This window comes from Tachypleus tridentatus, chromosome 11 (assembly GCF_004210375.1).
Source record: "Tachypleus tridentatus isolate NWPU-2018 chromosome 11, ASM421037v1, whole genome shotgun sequence".
NCBI lineage: Eukaryota > Metazoa > Arthropoda > Merostomata > Xiphosura > Limulidae > Tachypleus > Tachypleus tridentatus.
Window position 1 is genome coordinate 13,644,360 of NC_134835.1, and position 20,628 is coordinate 13,664,987.

At 32.3% G+C, this 20,628-nt stretch overlaps 1 protein-coding gene across 1 annotated transcript in view; it reads left to right on the forward strand.

Moving 5' to 3' along the window:
* Positions 1-20,020, forward strand: part of LOC143231294 (synaptogenesis protein syg-2-like) — a 124,794-nt gene extending 104,774 nt beyond the window's left edge. Inside the window, exons 7-9 of the mRNA XM_076465844.1 lie at positions 16,807-16,930; positions 17,255-17,452; positions 19,999-20,020. Coding sequence (XP_076321959.1) covers positions 16,807-16,930; positions 17,255-17,452; positions 19,999-20,020 — 344 coding nt within the window. The remainder of the gene's footprint in view (positions 1-16,806; positions 16,931-17,254; positions 17,453-19,998) is intronic.
* Positions 20,021-20,628: the final 608 nt, after the last annotated feature.

The following is a 20,628-nucleotide window of genomic DNA, read 5'->3' on the forward strand; positions in this document are numbered from 1 at the left end:
GTCTAAAATTAAATCAAGCATTTTATCCAGAATAGAAATTCTAGAACAAAAACTCAAATAAGCTGATTTATTGAGAAATTAATCGTTGTTGTATTGAGTATATTTTTGGAGTGATTTCTAAAATGTATCTAAGTAGTTGAATCGGGTCCGGCATGGCCAGGTGTGTTAAGGCGTTCGACTCGAAATCCGATGGTGGCGGGTTCGAATCCCGCTCCCACCAAACATGCTCGCTCTTTTAGCCGTGGGAGCGTTACAATGTGACGGCCAATCCCCACTATTCGTTGGTAAAAGAGTAGCCCAAGAGTTGGCGGTGGGTGTTGATGACTAGATGCCATCCCTCTAGTCTCACACTGCAAAATGGCCCGGCATAGCCTAGCGCCTTAAGGTGTGTGCTTCGTAATCTGAGGGTCGCGGATTCGCGCCCGAGTCGCGCCAAACACGCTCGCCCTCCCAGCCGTGGGGGCGTTATAATGTGACGGTCAATCCCACTATTCGTTGGTAAAAGTGTAGCCCAAGAGTTGGCGGTAGGTGGTGATGACTAGCTGCCTTCCCTCTAGTCTTACACTGCTAAAGTAGGGACGGCTAGCGCAGATAGTCCTCGAGTAGCTTTGCGCAAAATTCAAAACAAACAAGCAAAATTAGTTGAATCTTTACCTCCGAAGAAATTCCATCTTATCAGCATTTCTGTACAATATCACATCGTGCTGACAGAATAACTGATGAAATAATTCTATTAACGACTTGCAATTTTTAATAATGATTTTTATATAAGCCCCATTTTCTTAACACAGAATTATGTTTTGTCCCATGAAAACTGTTACAAAAATCTTAATTTAAGAAAAATGTAAACACGTTATTGTTTGACTTTTCAGAGAATTTTAATAATTAGGTTAAAATACATAAATCACTAAACAAAATTCTCACATGAGTGACATGGATATTGAAAACTAAATTAAACTAATAACAGTTTAATTAATTAACTTTCCACTTTACAGAAAAAAAACGTTTAATTATTTATACTTGAAATTGAAACAAAAATTGAAATTGACAAAATTGAAACGTAAGTCTTTGTAGAACGGTATTCAAGGTCTAATTTGTTTGAAATTTTATGAGTTTCAAATCAGTATTTTATAAAGTTGTAAGGGGCCCGGCATGGCCAGGTGGGTTAAGGCGTTCGTAATCTAAGGGTCGCGGGTTCGAATCCCCGTCGCACCAAACATGCTTGCCCTTTCAGCCTTGGGGGCGTTATAATTTATGGTCAATCTTATTATTCATTGGTAAAAGAGTAGCCCAAGAGTTGGCGGTGGGTGATGATGACTAGTTGCCTTCCATCTACTCTTACACTGCTAAATTAGCAATGGCTAGCGCAGATAGCCCTCGTGTAGCTTTGCGCGAAATTCAAAAACAATACACTTCCTAAGTTTTCCAGGATCGTGTTGACACAAAAATCCAAGTGATGCATTTATCTGGTGAATATAATATTAAATAGTTCTTTATATGTTCATCTGGTATTATTAGTTAAAACAATTACGTTGTTGTTAATAACTATGGCTTCTTGGTTCACTTAAAGTCCTATATTAAAAGAGTGATGGACTTTTTTCGTTTAACTTAAGAGTCCAGACACTTTCCTTTAGATATACGTTATTTTTGTTCCCATCTTTATTAAGCACTTTCGTCCTGTAACGTCGACCAACTTAACTTCAGTATTTCGTTCGTAAACGAAAAATTCAGTTAGGGACTCATGAAATATAGTGCTTTGTCAAACCTCTCGGAGGTTCATATTTTAACTTGTCTAAACAGATACAACAAGGACCAACTTTTTTATCACAATAATATTAATACGTAACTTATTGATTTAAACATATCGTTCACAGATAAAATATTCCTACTTAAAGGTTGGTTTTCGAGTTTCTTTAGAAAACTTCTTTAATCTAGAAGAACGTGTCATTGTCACGAGCTGGAATAAATGATTGATTCGTTCCGTTTGCAGGTCAATATGATACTTTTAGTGTACTGCGTACCGGATTCATCTGAGCGCGTGCACCTCCCACAAATAATTCCGATCGAGTTATGTTCACCACACCACCTTAAGCGTGACAATATTATTGATGGGTAGGTATTTCTGTCGTGGTTGTTTTTTAGCCGCCATACATCGGTACTACTAGACCAAATATTCCTTAAAGGAAAAACTAGATATCATTTGTATTTCAAACGACTTACAATTTTCAATCTGATATAACAACAGAGGATTACATGCTAAAACGATACAAACATACCAACTTTCTAGAAGTACACCCAGATTAGTAGAATGGTTCGACGTGTCACCTACAGATGAGATTTGACCTTTTCTATCTAGGTTCATTTTGAATGTTTCGTTTCAATTGTGCGCACACCTACACGAGAACTATCGACGCTAACTGTCCCTCATTTAGTAGTGGAAGGCAACTAGTCATCACCACCCGCCGCCAACTGTTGGGCTACTCTTTTAACCAACGAACAGTAGGATTGACTATCACATCATAATCCCCTCTGTGGGCTAAAAAAGCGAGCATGTTTGATTCGACGGATATTTGAACCCGCTATCCTCGGATTACGAGTCGAGGTTCCTAACCACCTGACCATCTACTGGATTATAATGAAGAAAGATAAATATTTTTGTCGTTTAACGGTACAATACAAGAAAATCACTGACAGGACATCAAACAAACAATCTGCTTGTATGTAGTCTCGTCGATAAAGCTATATTCCATTCTCTCGTTAGTGCTAACTCCTGTAATGTTACTGATTAAAATGTTTGATATATTTAATTTTGCTATAATTCATTTGTTATGGATGTATATATATCTTCCCTTCAAAGCGAGTCGAACCTAATGAGATGTTAGTGAGATAACAGACGAAAATATTATTAACAGCACGAATAGATAAGTAATGAATCAACGTATTCCAACAATTTTACCTTAACACGTACTGCGTATTAAACAAGGTATATTAATTACTGATTTTGGTTTCAGTTTTCTCTTGTGAGAGTAACGTGCTTGTTTTAACCTTAAGCCTCTTGATAAATATTTTCTCATATTAACTTTCGAGTAAAAATATTAATTTACATTCAAGCTCATACGTAGCATACTTGAGCTATATTTACTTGTACTTACTATTTTAATCACCACTAGTGTTCTACTATGAATTATATGTTATTTATTTACATTTGAAACAATTAGTAACGTCCCCCCGCTAGTACAGTAGTAATTCTACGGATTTACAAAGCTAAAATCAGTGGTTCGATTCCCCTCGGTAGACTGAGCAGATAGCCTAAGGTTGCATTGTATATTTCCATATTTCAGTTTGGACAAGTTCCGAATATTACGGTATTTTTTAGGATCATCCTTGACAACTAATGTTTTATCGCACTGATAGGTCACAGGTTGGAATAATTCAACATAAAATATCCTGTGGTCAATAAAGTTATGGTCAAGGTTATAATACGATGAAACTTAATATTTCCCATAATTCTCTTAAGCAGTTGGTTAATAACATTGGCTGTTGCGAACTCTATGTAACAATTCCAGTCTTGTTTCTGGCTTTATTTTGCCAGTTAAACAAACTTAATTTATATATCTTAATTGGTTTCTATGTGTTTTATCTGTTTACACAAGATGCCAGTTAAACAAACTTAAGTTATATATCTTAATTGGTTTCTATGTGTTTTATCTGTTTACACAAGATGCCAGTTAAACAAACTTAAGTTATATATCTTAATTGGTTTCTATGTGTTTTATCTGTTTACACAAGATGCCAGTTAAACAAACTTAAGTTATATATCTTAATTGGTTTCTATGTGTTTTATCTGTTTACACAAGATGCCAGTTAAACAAACTTAAGTTATATATCTTAATTGGTTTCTATGTGTTTTATCTGTTTACACAAGATGCCAGTTAAACAAATTTAAGTTACATATCTTAATTGGTTTCTATGTGTTTTATCTGTTTACACAAGATGCCAGTTAAACAAATTTAAGTTATATATCTTAATTGGTTTCTATGTGTTTTATCTGTTTACACAAGATTAGTTTTATTTTTATGAGTGAAAGAGAAAACTAAATGATCCATTTGGTTAGACGAATTATTCTGTTCACTGGCCAAAGAATGAAGTGGTAAATGGTAAATTCTGCTTACAATAGGATTATATAATCTGTGAAAAAGTTTAAGTGCTACACATATGAAGTTTCTGTTGTTGTAGACCTAATGCATACCATGGCTCCAAAAATCCATCAACGTGGCTCTGTTGAGGAAGCAAAGTACAACCACTAACAAGATAATGACAGAAACACCCCTCTAGAAAGCATTACAGATTCCATTGTATACAGCTTATACATGTTACCTTGTTCTACTGTTTATAATATAACAGCTTATAGATGTTAGCTTGTTCTACTGTTTATAATTTTAACAGCTTATACATGTTAGCTTGTTCTACTCTTTATAATATAACAGCTTATACATGTTAGCTTGTTCTACTGTTTATAATATAACAGCTTATACATGTTAGCTTGTTCTACTGTTTATAATATAACAGCTTATACATGTTAGCTTGTTCTACTGTTTATAATATAACAGCTTATAGATGTTAGCTTGTTCTACTGTTTATAATATAACAGCTTATAGATGTTAGCTTGTTCTACTGTTTATAATTTTAACAGCTTATACGTGTTAGCTTGTTCTACTGTTTATAATATAACAGCTTATACATGTTAGCTTGTTCTACTCTTTATAATATAACAGCTTATACATGTTAGCTTGTTCTACTGTTTATAATATAACAGCTTATAGATGTTAGCTTGTTCTACTGTTTATAATATAACAGCTTATAGATGTTAGCTTGTTCTACTGTTTATAATTTTAACAGCTTATACGTGTTAGCTTGTTCTACTGTTTATAATATAACAGCTTATACATGTTAGCTTGTTCTACTGTTTATAATATAACAGCTTATACATGTTAGCTTGTTCTACTGTTTATAATATAACAGCTTATAGATGTTAGCTTGTTCTACTGTTTATAATATAACAGCTTATAGATGTTAGCTTGTTCTACTGTTTATAATTTTAACAGCTTATACGTGTTAGCTTGTTCTACTGTTTATAATATAACAGCTTATAGATGTTAGCTTGTTCTACTGTTTATAATTTTAACAGCTTATACATGTTAGCTTGTTCTACTGTTTATAATATAACAGCTTATAGATGTTAGCTTGTTCTACTGTTTATAATATAACAGCTTATAGATGTTAGCTTGTTCTACTGTTTATAATTTTAACAGCTTATACGTGTTAGCTTGTTCTACTGTTTATAATATAACAGCTTATAGATGTTAGCTTGTTCTACTGTTTATAATTTTAACAGCTTATAGATGTTAGCTTGTTCTACTGTTTATAATATAACAGCTTATGCATGTTAGCTTGTTCTACTGTTTATAATATAACAGCTTATAGATGTTAGCTTGTTCTACTGTTTATAATATAACAGCTTATAGATGTTAGCTTGTTCTACTGTTTATAATATAACAGCTTATAGATGTTAGCTTGTTCTACTGTTTATAATATAACAGCTTATAGATGTTAGCTTGTTCTACTGTTTATAATTTTAACAGCTTATACGTGTTAGCTTGTTCTACTGTTTATAATATAACAGCTTATGCATGTTAGCTTGTTCTGCTGTTTTTAATATAACAGCTTATGCATGTTAGCTTGTTCTACTGCTTATAATATATAAATATACATAACTAAGAAACTAATACTGCAGACCTCTCATAAGAATGCATATCTTAATGTTTATGCACTACAGGAATTTTTTATGTTATTCTAAAAATTATTAATTATGGAAATGTTTACATTCATAGTATCACGTGCCGTATTTCTGTAATAATATTTTGCTTGGTATTTTATTTTTTCTTGAAATAGATTAATAGAAATTATTATCAACTCTCTTATCATCCAAGTCTCACCAACCGCTCGGAGCATTTGTTAAAAGGAAATAGTTAGAGGAAACTGCAAACCGAACTTCCAAACAAAACAATGTTAGTTACACAGTTTTCCTCTTTAACCCTACATTAAAGATTTTGAGTTAATACTTTATCAATATAATGTCACGTGGCTAATCTTTAATTTATTATTGATTTCTTTACTTTGAATATATAAAAAATGTGGAACATGAAATATTATTACAAATGCAATACTTACAGAACTTGAGGTTATAAATATGTGCTTAGAACGGAACATCCTGCTTCTTGAATGATATTGTAATGTCATATTTATAGCTTAATAATTCACTTTGAAATCGTGTTTACACTTTGTACAGTACGATTGTACTGGACTTTTATCATGAAATAATTTTGCTATATTATGTGTTTCGAAGTCAGGTAAAACAAGAAGATTGTGTTTTGATTGGTTGTTGGAAACATAGATACACAATAAGCCATCTGTGTTCTGCTCGGGTATCCAAACCCGATTTTTAGCGTTATGACTAAAAGAATTAAAGCTGAGCCTCCAGAGAGGAAAGATGAATGAAATAGACAAGATTTTTAAATGTGGAAGTTCTCGTTTTTCTCGTAGCTCGTTCTTTAAGCCGTTATCGAAATATTTAGCTTTTTTTTGTTTGAGATGTTTAGTTTTTAATGATGCTTTGTAATTAAAATAAATATCACAACATCTTTCTTCTAATGCTGTTCACGATATTAAATAAATGTGGTAAAGAATTGATTCTAAGTAAGAACGCCATTGGCCTGGCATGGCCAAGCGCGTAAGGCGTGCGACTCGTAATCCGAGGGTCGCGGGTTCGCGCCCGCGTCGCGCTAAACATGCTCGCCCTCCCAGCCGTGGGGGTGTATAAAGTGACGGTCAATCCCACTATTCGTTGGTAAAAGAGTAGCCCAAGAGTTGGCGGCGGGTGGTGATGACTAGCTGCCTTCCCTCTAGTCTTACACTGCTAAATTAGGGACGCCTAGCACAGATAGCCCTCGAGTAGCTTTGTGCGAAATTCCAAAACAAACAAACAAACAAAAGAACGCCATTACCCTTAAAGACTCAGTTTGCTGTTTCTACGTAAATTTGTTTAATGTCAATGTATATTTATAGCAAACAATGCTTGTTAGAGGAAATACAATGGTCACACTATGTAAACACTAAACAATTCAATTATTTTATTGCTATAATATTAAGGCCAGACCTTAGTCAACAAGACTTGCCATTCCAGACTTTAGTCAACAAAACTTATCAGGCCAGACCTTGGTCAATAAAACTTGTCAAGTCAGACCATGGTCAACAAATCTTGTCAAGCCAAACCTTAGTTAACAGAATCTGTCAGACCAGACCTTGCTCAATAAAACTTGTTAAGCCAGACCTTGGTCAACAAATCATATCAAGCCAAACCTTAGCCAACAGAATCTGTGAGGCTACTACACCTTGTTCAATAAAACTTGTTAAGTCAGACCTTGGTCAGCAAGACCCTCCAATCCAGACCTCAGTAAACAAAACCTGTTAAGCCAGATCTTGGTCAGCAAAACCTGTCAATCTAAACCTTAGTAAACAAAACCTGTCAAGCCAGACCTTAGTAAACAAAACCTGTTAAGCCAGACCTCAGTAAACAAAACCTGTCAAGCAAGATCTTAGTAAACAAAACTTGTTAAGCCAGTCCTTAGTAAACAAAACCTTTCAAGCAAGACCTTAGTAAACAAAACCTGTCAAGCCAGATCTTAGTTAAAAAACTATTTTCCCAATATTTCCCAATACCAGTTATAAAATAAGGACATCATTTGTGTTGAATGTGATTTAAGTACGTGTTTGACAAACTGTATGTAAAATACACAGTAATGAAACAGAATTATTGATTCATTGGAATACCGATATTAACCAAATATCGATCTTCCTTTATTGTACATTTAACTTTCTTTTTTGCAATAATGTTTGTTTGTTTTTTGAATTTCGCACAAAGCTACTCGAGGGCTATCTGTGCTAGCCGTCCCTAATTTAGCAGTGTAAGACTAGAGGGAAGGCAGCTAGTCATCACCACCCACCGCTAACTCTTAGACTACTCTTTTACGAACGAATAGTGGGATTGACCGTCACAATATAACGCCCCCTCGGATGGGTGGGCGAGCATGTTTGGCGCGACCGGGATGCGAACCCGTGACCCTCAGCTTACGAGTCGCACGCCTTAACACGCTCGGTCATGCCGGGCCTTTTGCAATAATTATAACATAAACGTTACTAAAAACTATAATTGTGAAGTACATAGCTTCATGTTTCGGAGCACATTCATCATTGTCATTCAACATTTTACGAAACTCTTGAATTGTTAGCTATATTATTATTGTTACAGTACAACTATTCGTGTTCATGTCGACATTAAAGGGTTGTCTGGCCAATGCTCGTTAAGGTGTACGTCTATTTTCAATAGATTATGTGATTTATTTTAATTTGTTTGTTTCTAATTAAGCACAAAGATACACAGAGGGTTATCTGTGATTTGCCCACCACGGGTATCGAAACCCGGATTTTAGCGTTGTAAGTTCGCAAACACACCGCTGTGCCATCGGGGATAACTTAGTTTAATATATCTAGTTCAGTTTTAGTACAATAACTTAATGAATTACAAAAACAACAACATAATCTGCTATCTTATTCAGAACTAGCATAACTCCATGGAAATATTTGTCAACTTTTCTCTTCACGTCTTTATGATCTTTGGATGACTGTTCATTTTCATGAACATTGTTCATGCTAGTCTTTATGACCTTTGGATGACTGTTCATTTTCATGAACATTGTTCATGCTAGTCTTTATGATCTTTGGATGACTGTTCATTTTCATGAACATTGTTCATGCTAGTCTTTATGATCTTTGGATGACTGTTCATTTTCATGAACATTGTTCATGCTAGTCTTTATGACCTTTGGATGACTGTTCATTTTCATGAACATTGTTCATGCTAGTCTTTATGATCTTTGGATGACTGTTCATTTTCATGAACATTGTTCATGCTAGTCTTTATGATCTTTGGATGACTGTTCATTTTCATGAACATTGTTCATGCTAGTCTTTATGATCTTTGGATGACTGTTCATTTTCATGAACATTGTTCATGCTAGTCTTTATGATCTTTGGATGACTGTTCATTTTCATGAACATTGTTCATGCTAGTCTTTATGATCTTTGGATGACTGTTCATTTTCATGAACATTGTTCATGCTAGTCTTTATGATCTTTGGATGACTGTTCATTTTCATGAACATTGTTCATGCTAGTCTTTATGATCTTTGGATGACTGTTCATTTTCATGAACATTGTTCATGCTAGTCTTTATGATCTTTGGATGACTGTTCATTTTCATGAACATTGTTCATGCTAGTCTTTATGATCTTTGGATGACTGTTCATTTTCATGAACATTGTTCATGCTAGTCTTTATGATCTTTGGATGACTGTTCATTTTCATGAACATTGTTCATGCTAGTCTTTATGATCTTTGGATGACTGTTCATTTTCATGAACATTGTTCATGCTAGTCTTTATGATCTTTGGATGACTGTTCATTTTCATGAACATTGTTCATGCTAGTCTTTATGATCTTTGGATGACTGTTCATTTTCATGAACATTGTTCATGCTAGTCTTTATGATCTTTGGATGACTGTTCATTTTCATGAACATTGTTCATGCTAGTCTTTATGATCTTTGGATGACTGTTCATTTTCATGAACATTGTTCATGCTAGTCTTTATGATCTTTGGATGACTGTTCATTTTCATGAACATTGCTCATGCTAGTCTTTATGATCTTTGGATGACTGTTCATTTTCATGAACATTGTTCATGCTAGTCTTTATGACCTTTGGATGACTGTTCATTTTCATGAACATTGTTCATGCTAGTCTTTATGATCTTTGGATGACTGTTCATTTTCATGAACATTGTTCATGCTAGTCTTTATGATCTTTGGATGACTGTTCATTTTCATGAACATTGTTCATGCTAGTCTTTATGATCTTTGGATGACTGTTCATTTTCATGAACATTGTTCATGCTAGTCTTTATGATCTTTGATGACTGTTCATTTTCATGAACATTGTTCATGCTAGTCTTTATGATCTTTGGATGACTGTTCATTTTCATGAACATTGTTCATGCTAGTCTTTATGATCTTTGATGACTGTTCATTTTCATGAACATTGTTCATGCTAGTCTTTATGATCTTTGGATGACTGTTCATTTTCATGAACATTGTTCATGCTAGTCTTTATGATCTTTGGATGACTGTTCATTTTCATGAACATTGTTCATGCTAGTCTTTATGATCTTTGGATGACTGTTCATTTTCATGAACATTGTTCATGCTAAAACTCATCATTTTCATCGAATGATAAAACTCTACTTCTATTGATTTTGATCACTTAGTCATGTGTAGTTTTTACCAAGTTACAGTTTATAACGTTATGCTAGGATAACGAACCACGTTCGCATGTTAATATCCGCCTCCAAAGCTACACGGAGGTTATGCTGGGATAACGAACCACGTTCATATGTTAATATCCGCCTCCAAAGCTGGACGAAGGTTATGCTGGGATAACGAACCACGTTCATATGTTAATATCCGCCTCCAAAGCTGGACGAAGGTTATGCTAGGATAACAAACCACGCTCGTATATTAACATCCGCCTCCAAAGCTACACGGAGGTTATGTTTTCATTCCTCTGGGTGTGTTTTTGGTTTGTTAGCATTATTTCTCAAACACGGCTGAATGGTTTTGGACAAAAGTCGGTGTACAATTGGTATTTTATGAAACATAAAAATGTTTTGCTTTTAGGGAGTTAAGTTTAGGTCACGACAAAAAATCTCTATCTAGTAACAAAACTTTTGATCTATGAAATACTCAAATTATCAATGATTTTTAAAGTCTAAAATGCTTACTGAAATGTCTATTTCTAGATAATGTTTATGTAATCTAACGTAATGCAGATTCTAGATAAGGTTAATGTAATCTAACGTAATGGATAACATTTCTTTCGCTACAGTGATTAATCATTGAATTTATGAATTTGCTATGAGCTTAAAGTATTTCTTATAAATAAAAAGAAACATTGAAAACACAATGTTGATCATGATTATGTTAATAAATGTTAATATGCTGTATATTAGAGATAGCCGTTGTTAATAAATGTTAATATGCTGTATATTAGAGATAGCCGTTGTTAATAAATGTTAATATGCTGTATATTAGAGATAGCCGTTGTTAATAAATGTTAATATGCTGTATATTAGAGATAGTCGTTGTTAATAAATGTTAATATGCTGTATATTAGAGATAGCCGTTGTTAATAAATGTTAATATGCTGTATATTAGAGATAGCCGTTGTTAATAAATGTTAATATGCTGTATATTAGAGATAGCCGTTGTTAATAAATGTTAATATGCTGTATATTAGAGATAGCCGTTGTTAATAAATGTTAATATGCTGTATATTAGAGATAGCCGTTGTTAATAAATGTTAATATGCTGTATATTAGAGATAGCCGTTGTTAATAAATGTTAATATGCTGTATATTAGAGATAGCCGTTGTTAATAAATGTTAATATGCTGTATATTAGAGATAGCCGTTGTTAATAAATGTTAATATGCTGTATATTAGAGATAGCCGTTGTTAATAAATGTTAATATGCTGTATATTAGAGATAGCCGTTGTTAGAAACCTAATACATTTTACCAGCAAAAATGTAGACTCGGTGAAGTTGTTTTAAGAAACAATATTTGTTTACGCATGACATAAAGATCTCAAGAAAAACCATTCTTTCTTCTATGGTGTTTTTCATTTGATATCGAGACGTATTGAACATGTGTGTTTTTCTGACATCATGAATGTTTTTCCTTCGGTAATGTTTATTATAATGAAAGGTAATATTGAGTACAGTTTTGTTTCCATAAGGTTATTAAATTTTCATAAAAAACACTGTGTTTGAGGTTAGGTTTAGAAACTTTGTAAGACCGCAGAAAAACTCTAAATATGGTTTGTTTGTTTTTGAATTTCGCGTAAAGCTACACGAGGGCTATCTGCGCTAACCGCACCTAATTTAGCAGTGTAAGACTAAAGAGAAGGTAGCTAGTCATCACCACCCACCGCCGACTCTTGGGCTACTCTTTTGCCAACGAATAGTGGAATTGATTATAACATTATAACGCTATCACGGCTGAAAGAGTGAACACGTTTAGTATGACGGCGGTTCGAACCCTCAACTCTCACATTACGAGTCGAGCTCCTTTACCATCTGGCCATGCAAGGCCTTTTAAACATGGATTGTAGAATTAAGAAAATTAGCATGCGCTGCAATAAGAACTTATTTCTCAGATGTAGATTTGTTACAACGTGTAACAAATAATTTAGCTTTACCTCAAAACTATATAAACGTCGCGATTAAATTAATTTTCTTCGTGAATTTCCGCCAAACGAATTATTAAAACCATAAAATCTTATAACGACTGTTTGAAATCTATGAAGTGTTTTTATTTTTATTATATATTTTACTACTCAACTAATTTTGGACCATTATAAGTTTGAAAGTTTTGGAACGAAGGTTTTGTTTTATTGTCATTAATTTTGGAGTTAAAATCCAATTTATTTGAAAGTAGAAAAATGGCATCCAGTTCAGCTAGTTCATGTTATCCCTTTTTATAATGTTGTCATCCAGTTCAGCTAGTTCATGTTATCCCTTTTTATAATGTTGTCATCCAGTTCAGCTAGTTCATGTTATCCCTTTTTATAATGTTGTCATCCAGTTCAGCTAGTTCATGTTATCCCTTTTTATAATGTTGTCATCCAGTTCAGCTAGTTCATGTTATCCCTTTTTATAATGTTGTCATCCAGTTCAGCTAGTTCATGTTATCCCTTTTTATAATGTTGTCATCCAGTTCAGCTAGTTCATGTTATCCCTTTTTATAATGTTGTCATCCAGTTCAGCTAGTTCATGTTATCCCTTTTTATAATGTTGTCATCCAGTTCAGCTAGTTCATGTTATCCCTTTTTATAATGTTGTCATCCAGTTCAGCTAGTTCATGTTATCCCTTTTTATAATGTTGTTGTTGCTGTTTTTGATTAAGCACAAAGCTACACAATGGGCTATCTGTGCTCTGCCAATTACGGGTATCGAAACCCGAATTTTAGCGTTTTAAGTCCGCATACATACCGCTGAACCATTGAGGGGCCTTTTTTTATAATATTATACGTGTTTGTATACATCTGATGTAATTTTAACTGAAACTTATATTAAACAGAAGTTCTAATATTTTTGAGTGCAAATAAAGGAGGCATATAGAACTGAGTTATTCAAGAAACGTATGTTTGATAATTTATAAAGTGTTATCTTCTGTCGAATATTTGTTATGATATACAGTTATATATCAAATTATAATGTCATCCCACATTTCGCTCACTTATCCTTATCTCCTGTTACCTGCGTGTGCAACAATATTATTTAATGGTTCTTAGTGGCTGGAGATTACCTTTAGGTGATTTTAAAATAGGGACACATAAAAAGTCCTGATTAATTTGATCATTATAACCAATTAGTTTTAAAAGGAAATCCCGGTTCACGAGGAAGGATTGCTATTTGTAATGTAATTGTAACTGTCGCGTTCTATTTTAATACCAATTTACCTCAAGGAGACTTCTGTTTGTCATCATTCATATGATATTTGGAAGTAAAAACAAAAGTTTCGTATTTTTATTGTCATCAAGTCTTGTTGAGATAAAGACAGACCTTTGGCATACGACGCAAGACGAAATGCAGAGAAGACAGAGATGGGTTATACAGATTTAAACACTGAACCCATAACAGTAATATTGTGAGTGTTACATTAATTAATATCGTATAATGTGAAGGTATAAGATGTCATTTAAACACCTGCAAGTCTACAACGGCTGCATGTGCGACACAACAACATTTTTTCTGTATTACGTATCAATCTGTGGTTGAGATTCGGCATCCTCAGGTGGTTAGGGCGCTCGACTCGCATTCTGTAGGTCCTGGCTTCAAAACCCGTCAACCCAAGCATGCTCGCCCTTTTAGCCGTGGAGGCGTTATAATGTGACAGTCAATCCTCATATTCGTTGTTAAAAGAGTAGTCCAAGAGTTGGCGGTGGATGGTAATGACTAGCTGCCTTCCCTCTAGTCTTACACTGCTAAATTAGGGACGGCTAGGGCAGATAGCCCTCGTGTAGCTTTGCACGAAATTAAACAAACAAACTCTAGTTTAGCAAGTTTTAATTTTCTCTTTTCTTATAAAAAACACGAAACATTTGTCTGAACATACTTGCATTTTAGCAAAATACTTTGAAACTTAAAATTCGTTGAGTTTGAGAACATGTACATTTCAAAGCATTAAAGAGAGCGCAGATAACCGTGTGTAGCTTGAGAACATGTGCATTTCAAAGCATTAAAGAGAACGCAGATAACCGTGTGTAGCTTGAAAACATGTGCATTTCAAAGCATTAAACAGAACGCAGAAAACCCTGTGTAGCTTTGTGCGGAACTGCCAAAATTAATCATTAAACAGGAATACTTTATTATATACATAAATATTAATAGTTTTATGTTCGGTTACCTGGCTAACGAATTATATACTGATATAATGTTCCACCTGATACACATTCATTTACACTTCGCAGTAGTTCTGTTGGAAACAGCTCTAGCTTTAATAGTAACAAGTGATGTAAAACAACAATTTGCTTTAAATTATACTAATAAAATTAATTATCGTTGATAAATTTTAAATTCTAATAAAACTTCAGAGTGAGCTTGTTTCCGCTGAATTTACATATAAATCTGGTAGTGCACAATAGCACAGAGCTTATTAAAGGCATCGTTTGAAAAGATGTTGAGTCTAGGAAAGGAACAAACTGAATATCCAAGAGGAACGGTTAATGGATGTACCATTTGTGGCACGAGTTTCCGTTTACTTTGTCCTCCAGTCGCTGTGTCGAATAAGTGGAATATTACTAATGTACATTATTGGGCTAACCTTTCATATAATGATTATAAAACTCGAATGATATCGTGAAACTAAACAGTAAACATCCAATTAAATTTATAACCCAGAAATATAATCACCTTACCAATGCTACACACATAATTCTTTTACTGTTGGTATTTTCACAAGGATTAGAACCATAAAAGATGGAAGCCTCATACCGTCATGACGTCTTAACTTCTAATAGGACAATGACAAACAATGGAAAGTCACATGTGAAACGATCGTTTCGAAGAACAACGGAAAGGCACATTTAAGGGGGTGATTTGTGAGAACAATGTGAAGTTACATGTAAGGGGTGATTCCTAAAAACCAAAGAAAGTTATAAGGATGTGGGTTATATCTAAGAACAATAAACAATCACACGTAAAACTATAATTTCATGGAAAGTTACGTATAGGGAAATTATTTTTAAGAGCAATTGAAAGTAATATATACATTTTTACGGCGTATTATTGTATGTGGCGGCAACCCACCAAATTCCACATGGATGACAGTGTTACCTCACCAGGAAAACTGTATTTTTGGTACCAGAAAACCTCTGTTTAACCATATTTGAACTAGTGGTACCAGAAAACCTCTGTTTAACCACATTTGAACTAGATCTCTTGGTAATAGAGGCAGAAGAGTATTTTGTAACATTATATCAACTTGGAGAGTATACTAGCTCTGTTCATTGGATTCGGATCACATTTTACTTATCTACTCATTGATATTGTGTTTTACTATATCTACTCATTGATACAATGTTTTACCGTATCTATTCATTGATATATTGTTTTACTGTATCTATTCATTCACATTAATTATGTTTTACTATATCTACTCATTGATATTCATTATGCTTTACTATATCTACTCATTGATATTCATTATGTTTTATTATATCTACTCATTGATATTCATTATGTTTTACTTTATCTACTCATTGATATTCATTGTTTTATTATATCTACTCATTGATATTCATTATGTTTTACTATATCTACTCATTGATATTCATTATGTTTTATTATATTTACTCATTGATATTCATTATGTTTTACTATATCTACTCATTGATATTCATTATGCTTTACTATATCTACTCATTGATATTCATTATATTTTATTATATCTACTCATTGATATTCATTATATTTTATTATATCTACTCATTGATATTCATTGTTTTATTATATCTACTCATTGATATTCATTATGTTTTACTATATCTACTCATTGATATTCATTATGTTTTATTATATTTACTCATTGATATTCATTATGTTTTACTATATCTACTCATTGATATTCATTATGCTTTACTATATCTACTCATTGATATTCATTATATTTTATTATATCTACTCATTGATATTCATTATATTTTATTATATCTACTCATTGATATTCATTATGCTTTACTATATCTACTCATTGATATTCATTATGTTTTACTATATCTACTCATTGATATTCATTATGTTTTATTATATCTACTCATTGATATTCATTATGCTTTATTATATCTACTCATTGATATTCATTATGTTTTATTATATCTACTCATTGATATTCATTATGCTTTACTATATCTACTCATTGATATTCATTATGTTTTATTATATCTACTCATTGATATTCATTATGTTTTATTATATATACACACATTGATATTCATTATGTTTTATTATATATATACACATTGATATTCATTATGCTTTACTATATCTATTCATTCATATTCATTATGTTTTACTATATCTACTCATTGATATTGATTGTGTTTCATTATATCTACTCATTGGTATTGATTTCGTTTACTATATCTACTCATTGATATTCATTCTGCTTTATTATATCTACTCATTGATATACATTATGTTTTATTATATCTACTCATTGCTATTCATTATGTTTTATTATATCTACTCATTGATATTCATTATGCTTTACTATATCTATTCATTCATATTCATTATGTTTTATTATATCTACTCATTGATATTGATTGTGTTTCATTGTATCTACTCATTGGTATTGATTTTGTTTACTATATTTACTCATTGGTATTAATTATGTTTTACTATATCTACTCATTGATATTGATCGTGTTTTACTATATCTACTAATTTGTATTAATTAGTTTTATTATATCTACTAATTGATATTAATTATGTTTTACTATATCTACTTATTGATAATAGCGTTTTACTATATCTACTCATTGCTGTTGGTTATGTTTTACTATATCTTCTCATTGATATTGATTTCGTTTACTATATCTACTCATTGATATTCATTATGCTTTACTATATCTACTCATTGATATTCATTATGTTTTATTATATCTACTCATTGATATTCATTATGCTTTACTATATCTACTCATTGATATTCATTATGTTTTATTATATCTACTCATTGATATTCATTATGTTTTATTATATCTACTCATTGATATTCATTATGTTTTACTATATCTATTCATTCATATTCATTATGTTTTACTATATCTACTCATTGGTATTGATTTCGTTTACTCTATCTAGTCATTGATATTCATTATGCTTTATTATATCTAGTCATTGATATTCATTATGCTTTATTATATCTAGTCATTGATATTCATTATGTTTTACTATATCTACTCATTGATATTGATTGTGTTTCATTATATCTACTCATTGGTATTGATTTCGTTTACTATATCTACTCATTGATATTCATTCTGCTTTATTATATCTACTCATTGATATACATTATGTTTTATTATATCTACTCATTGCTATTCATTATGTTTTATTATATCTACTCATTGATATTCATTATGCTTTACTATATCTATTCATTCATATTCATTATGTTTTATTATATCTACTCATTGATATTGATTGTGTTTCATTGTATCTACTCATTGGTATTGATTTTGTTTACTATATTTACTCATTGGTATTAATTATGTTTTACTATATCTACTCATTGATATTGATCGTGTTTTACTATATCTACTCATTTGTATTAATTAGTTTTATTATATCTACTAATTGATATTAATTATGTTTTACTATATCTACTTATTGATAATGATTGCGTTTTACTATATCTACTCATTGCTGTTGGTTATGTTTTACTATATCTACTTATTGATAATGATTGCGTTTTACTATATCTACTCATTGCTGTTGGTTATGTTTTACTATATCTTCTCATTGATATTGATTTCGTTTACTATATCTACTCATTGATATTCATTATGTTTTATTATATATACTCATTGATATTCATTATGCTTTACTATATCTATTCATTCATATTCATTATGTTTTATTATATCTACTCATTGATATTCATTATGCTTTACTATATCTATTCATTCATATTCATTATGTTTTACTATATCTACTCATTGATATTGATTGTGTTTCATTATATCTACTCATTGGTATTGATTTCGTTTACTATATCTACTCATTGGTATTAATTATGTTTTACTATATCTCCTCATTGATATTGATCGTGTTTTACTATATCTACTAATTTGTATTAATTAGTTTTATTATATCTACTAATTGATATTAATTATGTTTTACTATATCTACTCATTGATATTGATCGTGCTTTACTATATCTACTCATTGGCATTAAATATATTTTACTATATCTATTCATTGGCCTTAAATATATTTTACTATATTTACTCATTGATATTGATTGTGTTTTACTATCTCCACTTATTAAAGCACGTAAGAAAGAAGTAAATTTCATGTCGTGACCAGCAGTTAATTACAGTTGAGCTCAGAGAAACATCAGAGACAAAACTTCAAACTGAATCCAACTAAACCAAGAACTCTAATGGGCTTTAAAACTTTGCTGGAAAGAGGTTTCCTGGAGTATCATTAATCTTGCTGTTGCTTTGAAAAAATAACGTTGTCTTTCCCACGAGAACATTGGTAGCTACTGTTAATAGTATTTTTAAAGTCTCTCTGTAATGTTAGATGTATAATATATAATCATATCATGAAACCTGAACACCAAAGACATTTTGTTCTATGGTAGTAAATCCACATATCAGGATGTACAGATAAGATTGAAGTACTGAATAAGAATGCAGCTTCAAATAACACACAACAAACAGTTAGAGTTGTCAACTTTAACCTTTATCACTTGCTTTCAATGTGTTTTTCTAAGTCGTTTTAACTTTAACATGTCCAGCAAGAAGGGTGATAATATAACATATAATTACATTCCTTACAGCTAGCCCTTCTTATAATGACTCAGAAGCATGTTTGGGTTTTATAATGCTAAAATTCAGGTTTCGATACCCGAGTTGGGCGATGCACGCTGGTAACCCATTGTGTCGATTTCTGCTTGACAAAAACAAACAGTCGGTTAGCTATTTGCTCTGGAATTTATCTGTTAAAGGACTATGAACACGCTTAGATAAAATTATAAAATAATTAGAAATCCACTCTGATTCTAAGGAAATTCTAATTCAGTCTTTAACCTACATTGTGGGCCCGGCATGGCCAAGCGTGTTCAGGCTTTCGACTCGTAATCCGAGGGACGCAGATTCGAATCCCGGTCGCACCAAACATGTTAGCCCTTTCAGCCGTGGGGGCGTTATAATGTGACAATCAGTCCTACTATTCGTTGGTAAAAGAGTAGCCCAAGAGTAGGCGGTGGGTGGTGATGACTAGCTGCTTTCTATCTCGTCTTACCCTGCTAAATTAGGGACGCAAAGCACAGATAACCCTCGAGTAGCGTAAAACACACATATAATAACGAATTTAAACTTTTCATCTGAAACATAAGTAAAGCACTTACATCTAAACATACATCTTTTGTTGTTGTGGTTTTTAACCACTTGTCTGTTATCTTCGGAGAATGTCACCGAAAATGGTCACAATAATTTATTTATATTTAAAAAAATTTTTTTTGATATTCTCAGATTAACAACCTGCGCCATCTAGTGCTAATTTGAAGTATCATATACTATATATGTGTGGGTCGACAATGGTTGGACTTGTTAAAACACTTTCATCTGTTTTGGGTTAATATCAAAACGTCTAGACATCCATTATATCGCACACATATCAGGAAATATTGTTTCTTTGGATATTATACAATATATATTGGCTACTTTAGGCAATATTGTATATTATTTAAGCCTACTCTTTTGTAAGTCGGCACTTAGTATTCTCAATAAGGCTTGTGTGGGTATTAGAAATTTGTCGATACATAAAATAACAGCCATGTGATAAACGTATGTTACCAAATTTATTAAACATTGGGTGACTAATACTGGTTGATGTAACTTACAGATAGATGCTATTAATAAATAGATTAGTAAAAATCAAATTTAAACGTTGATTGACTAGGGACGGACATTGTCGTCGTCACAGTCATCGGTCAGTTATCAATTTTCAAATACTTTCTGCACCGACCAGTGACGACATTCGTTGACTTCGGTCCTCGTCACATCTGACGCTAAGCTTTGTTGAGCCTGTATCAAAACAATCAATAATTTGTTAACCGTGAGCAACTGGACGTTTAACACACGATAAAAATAACCTTACTG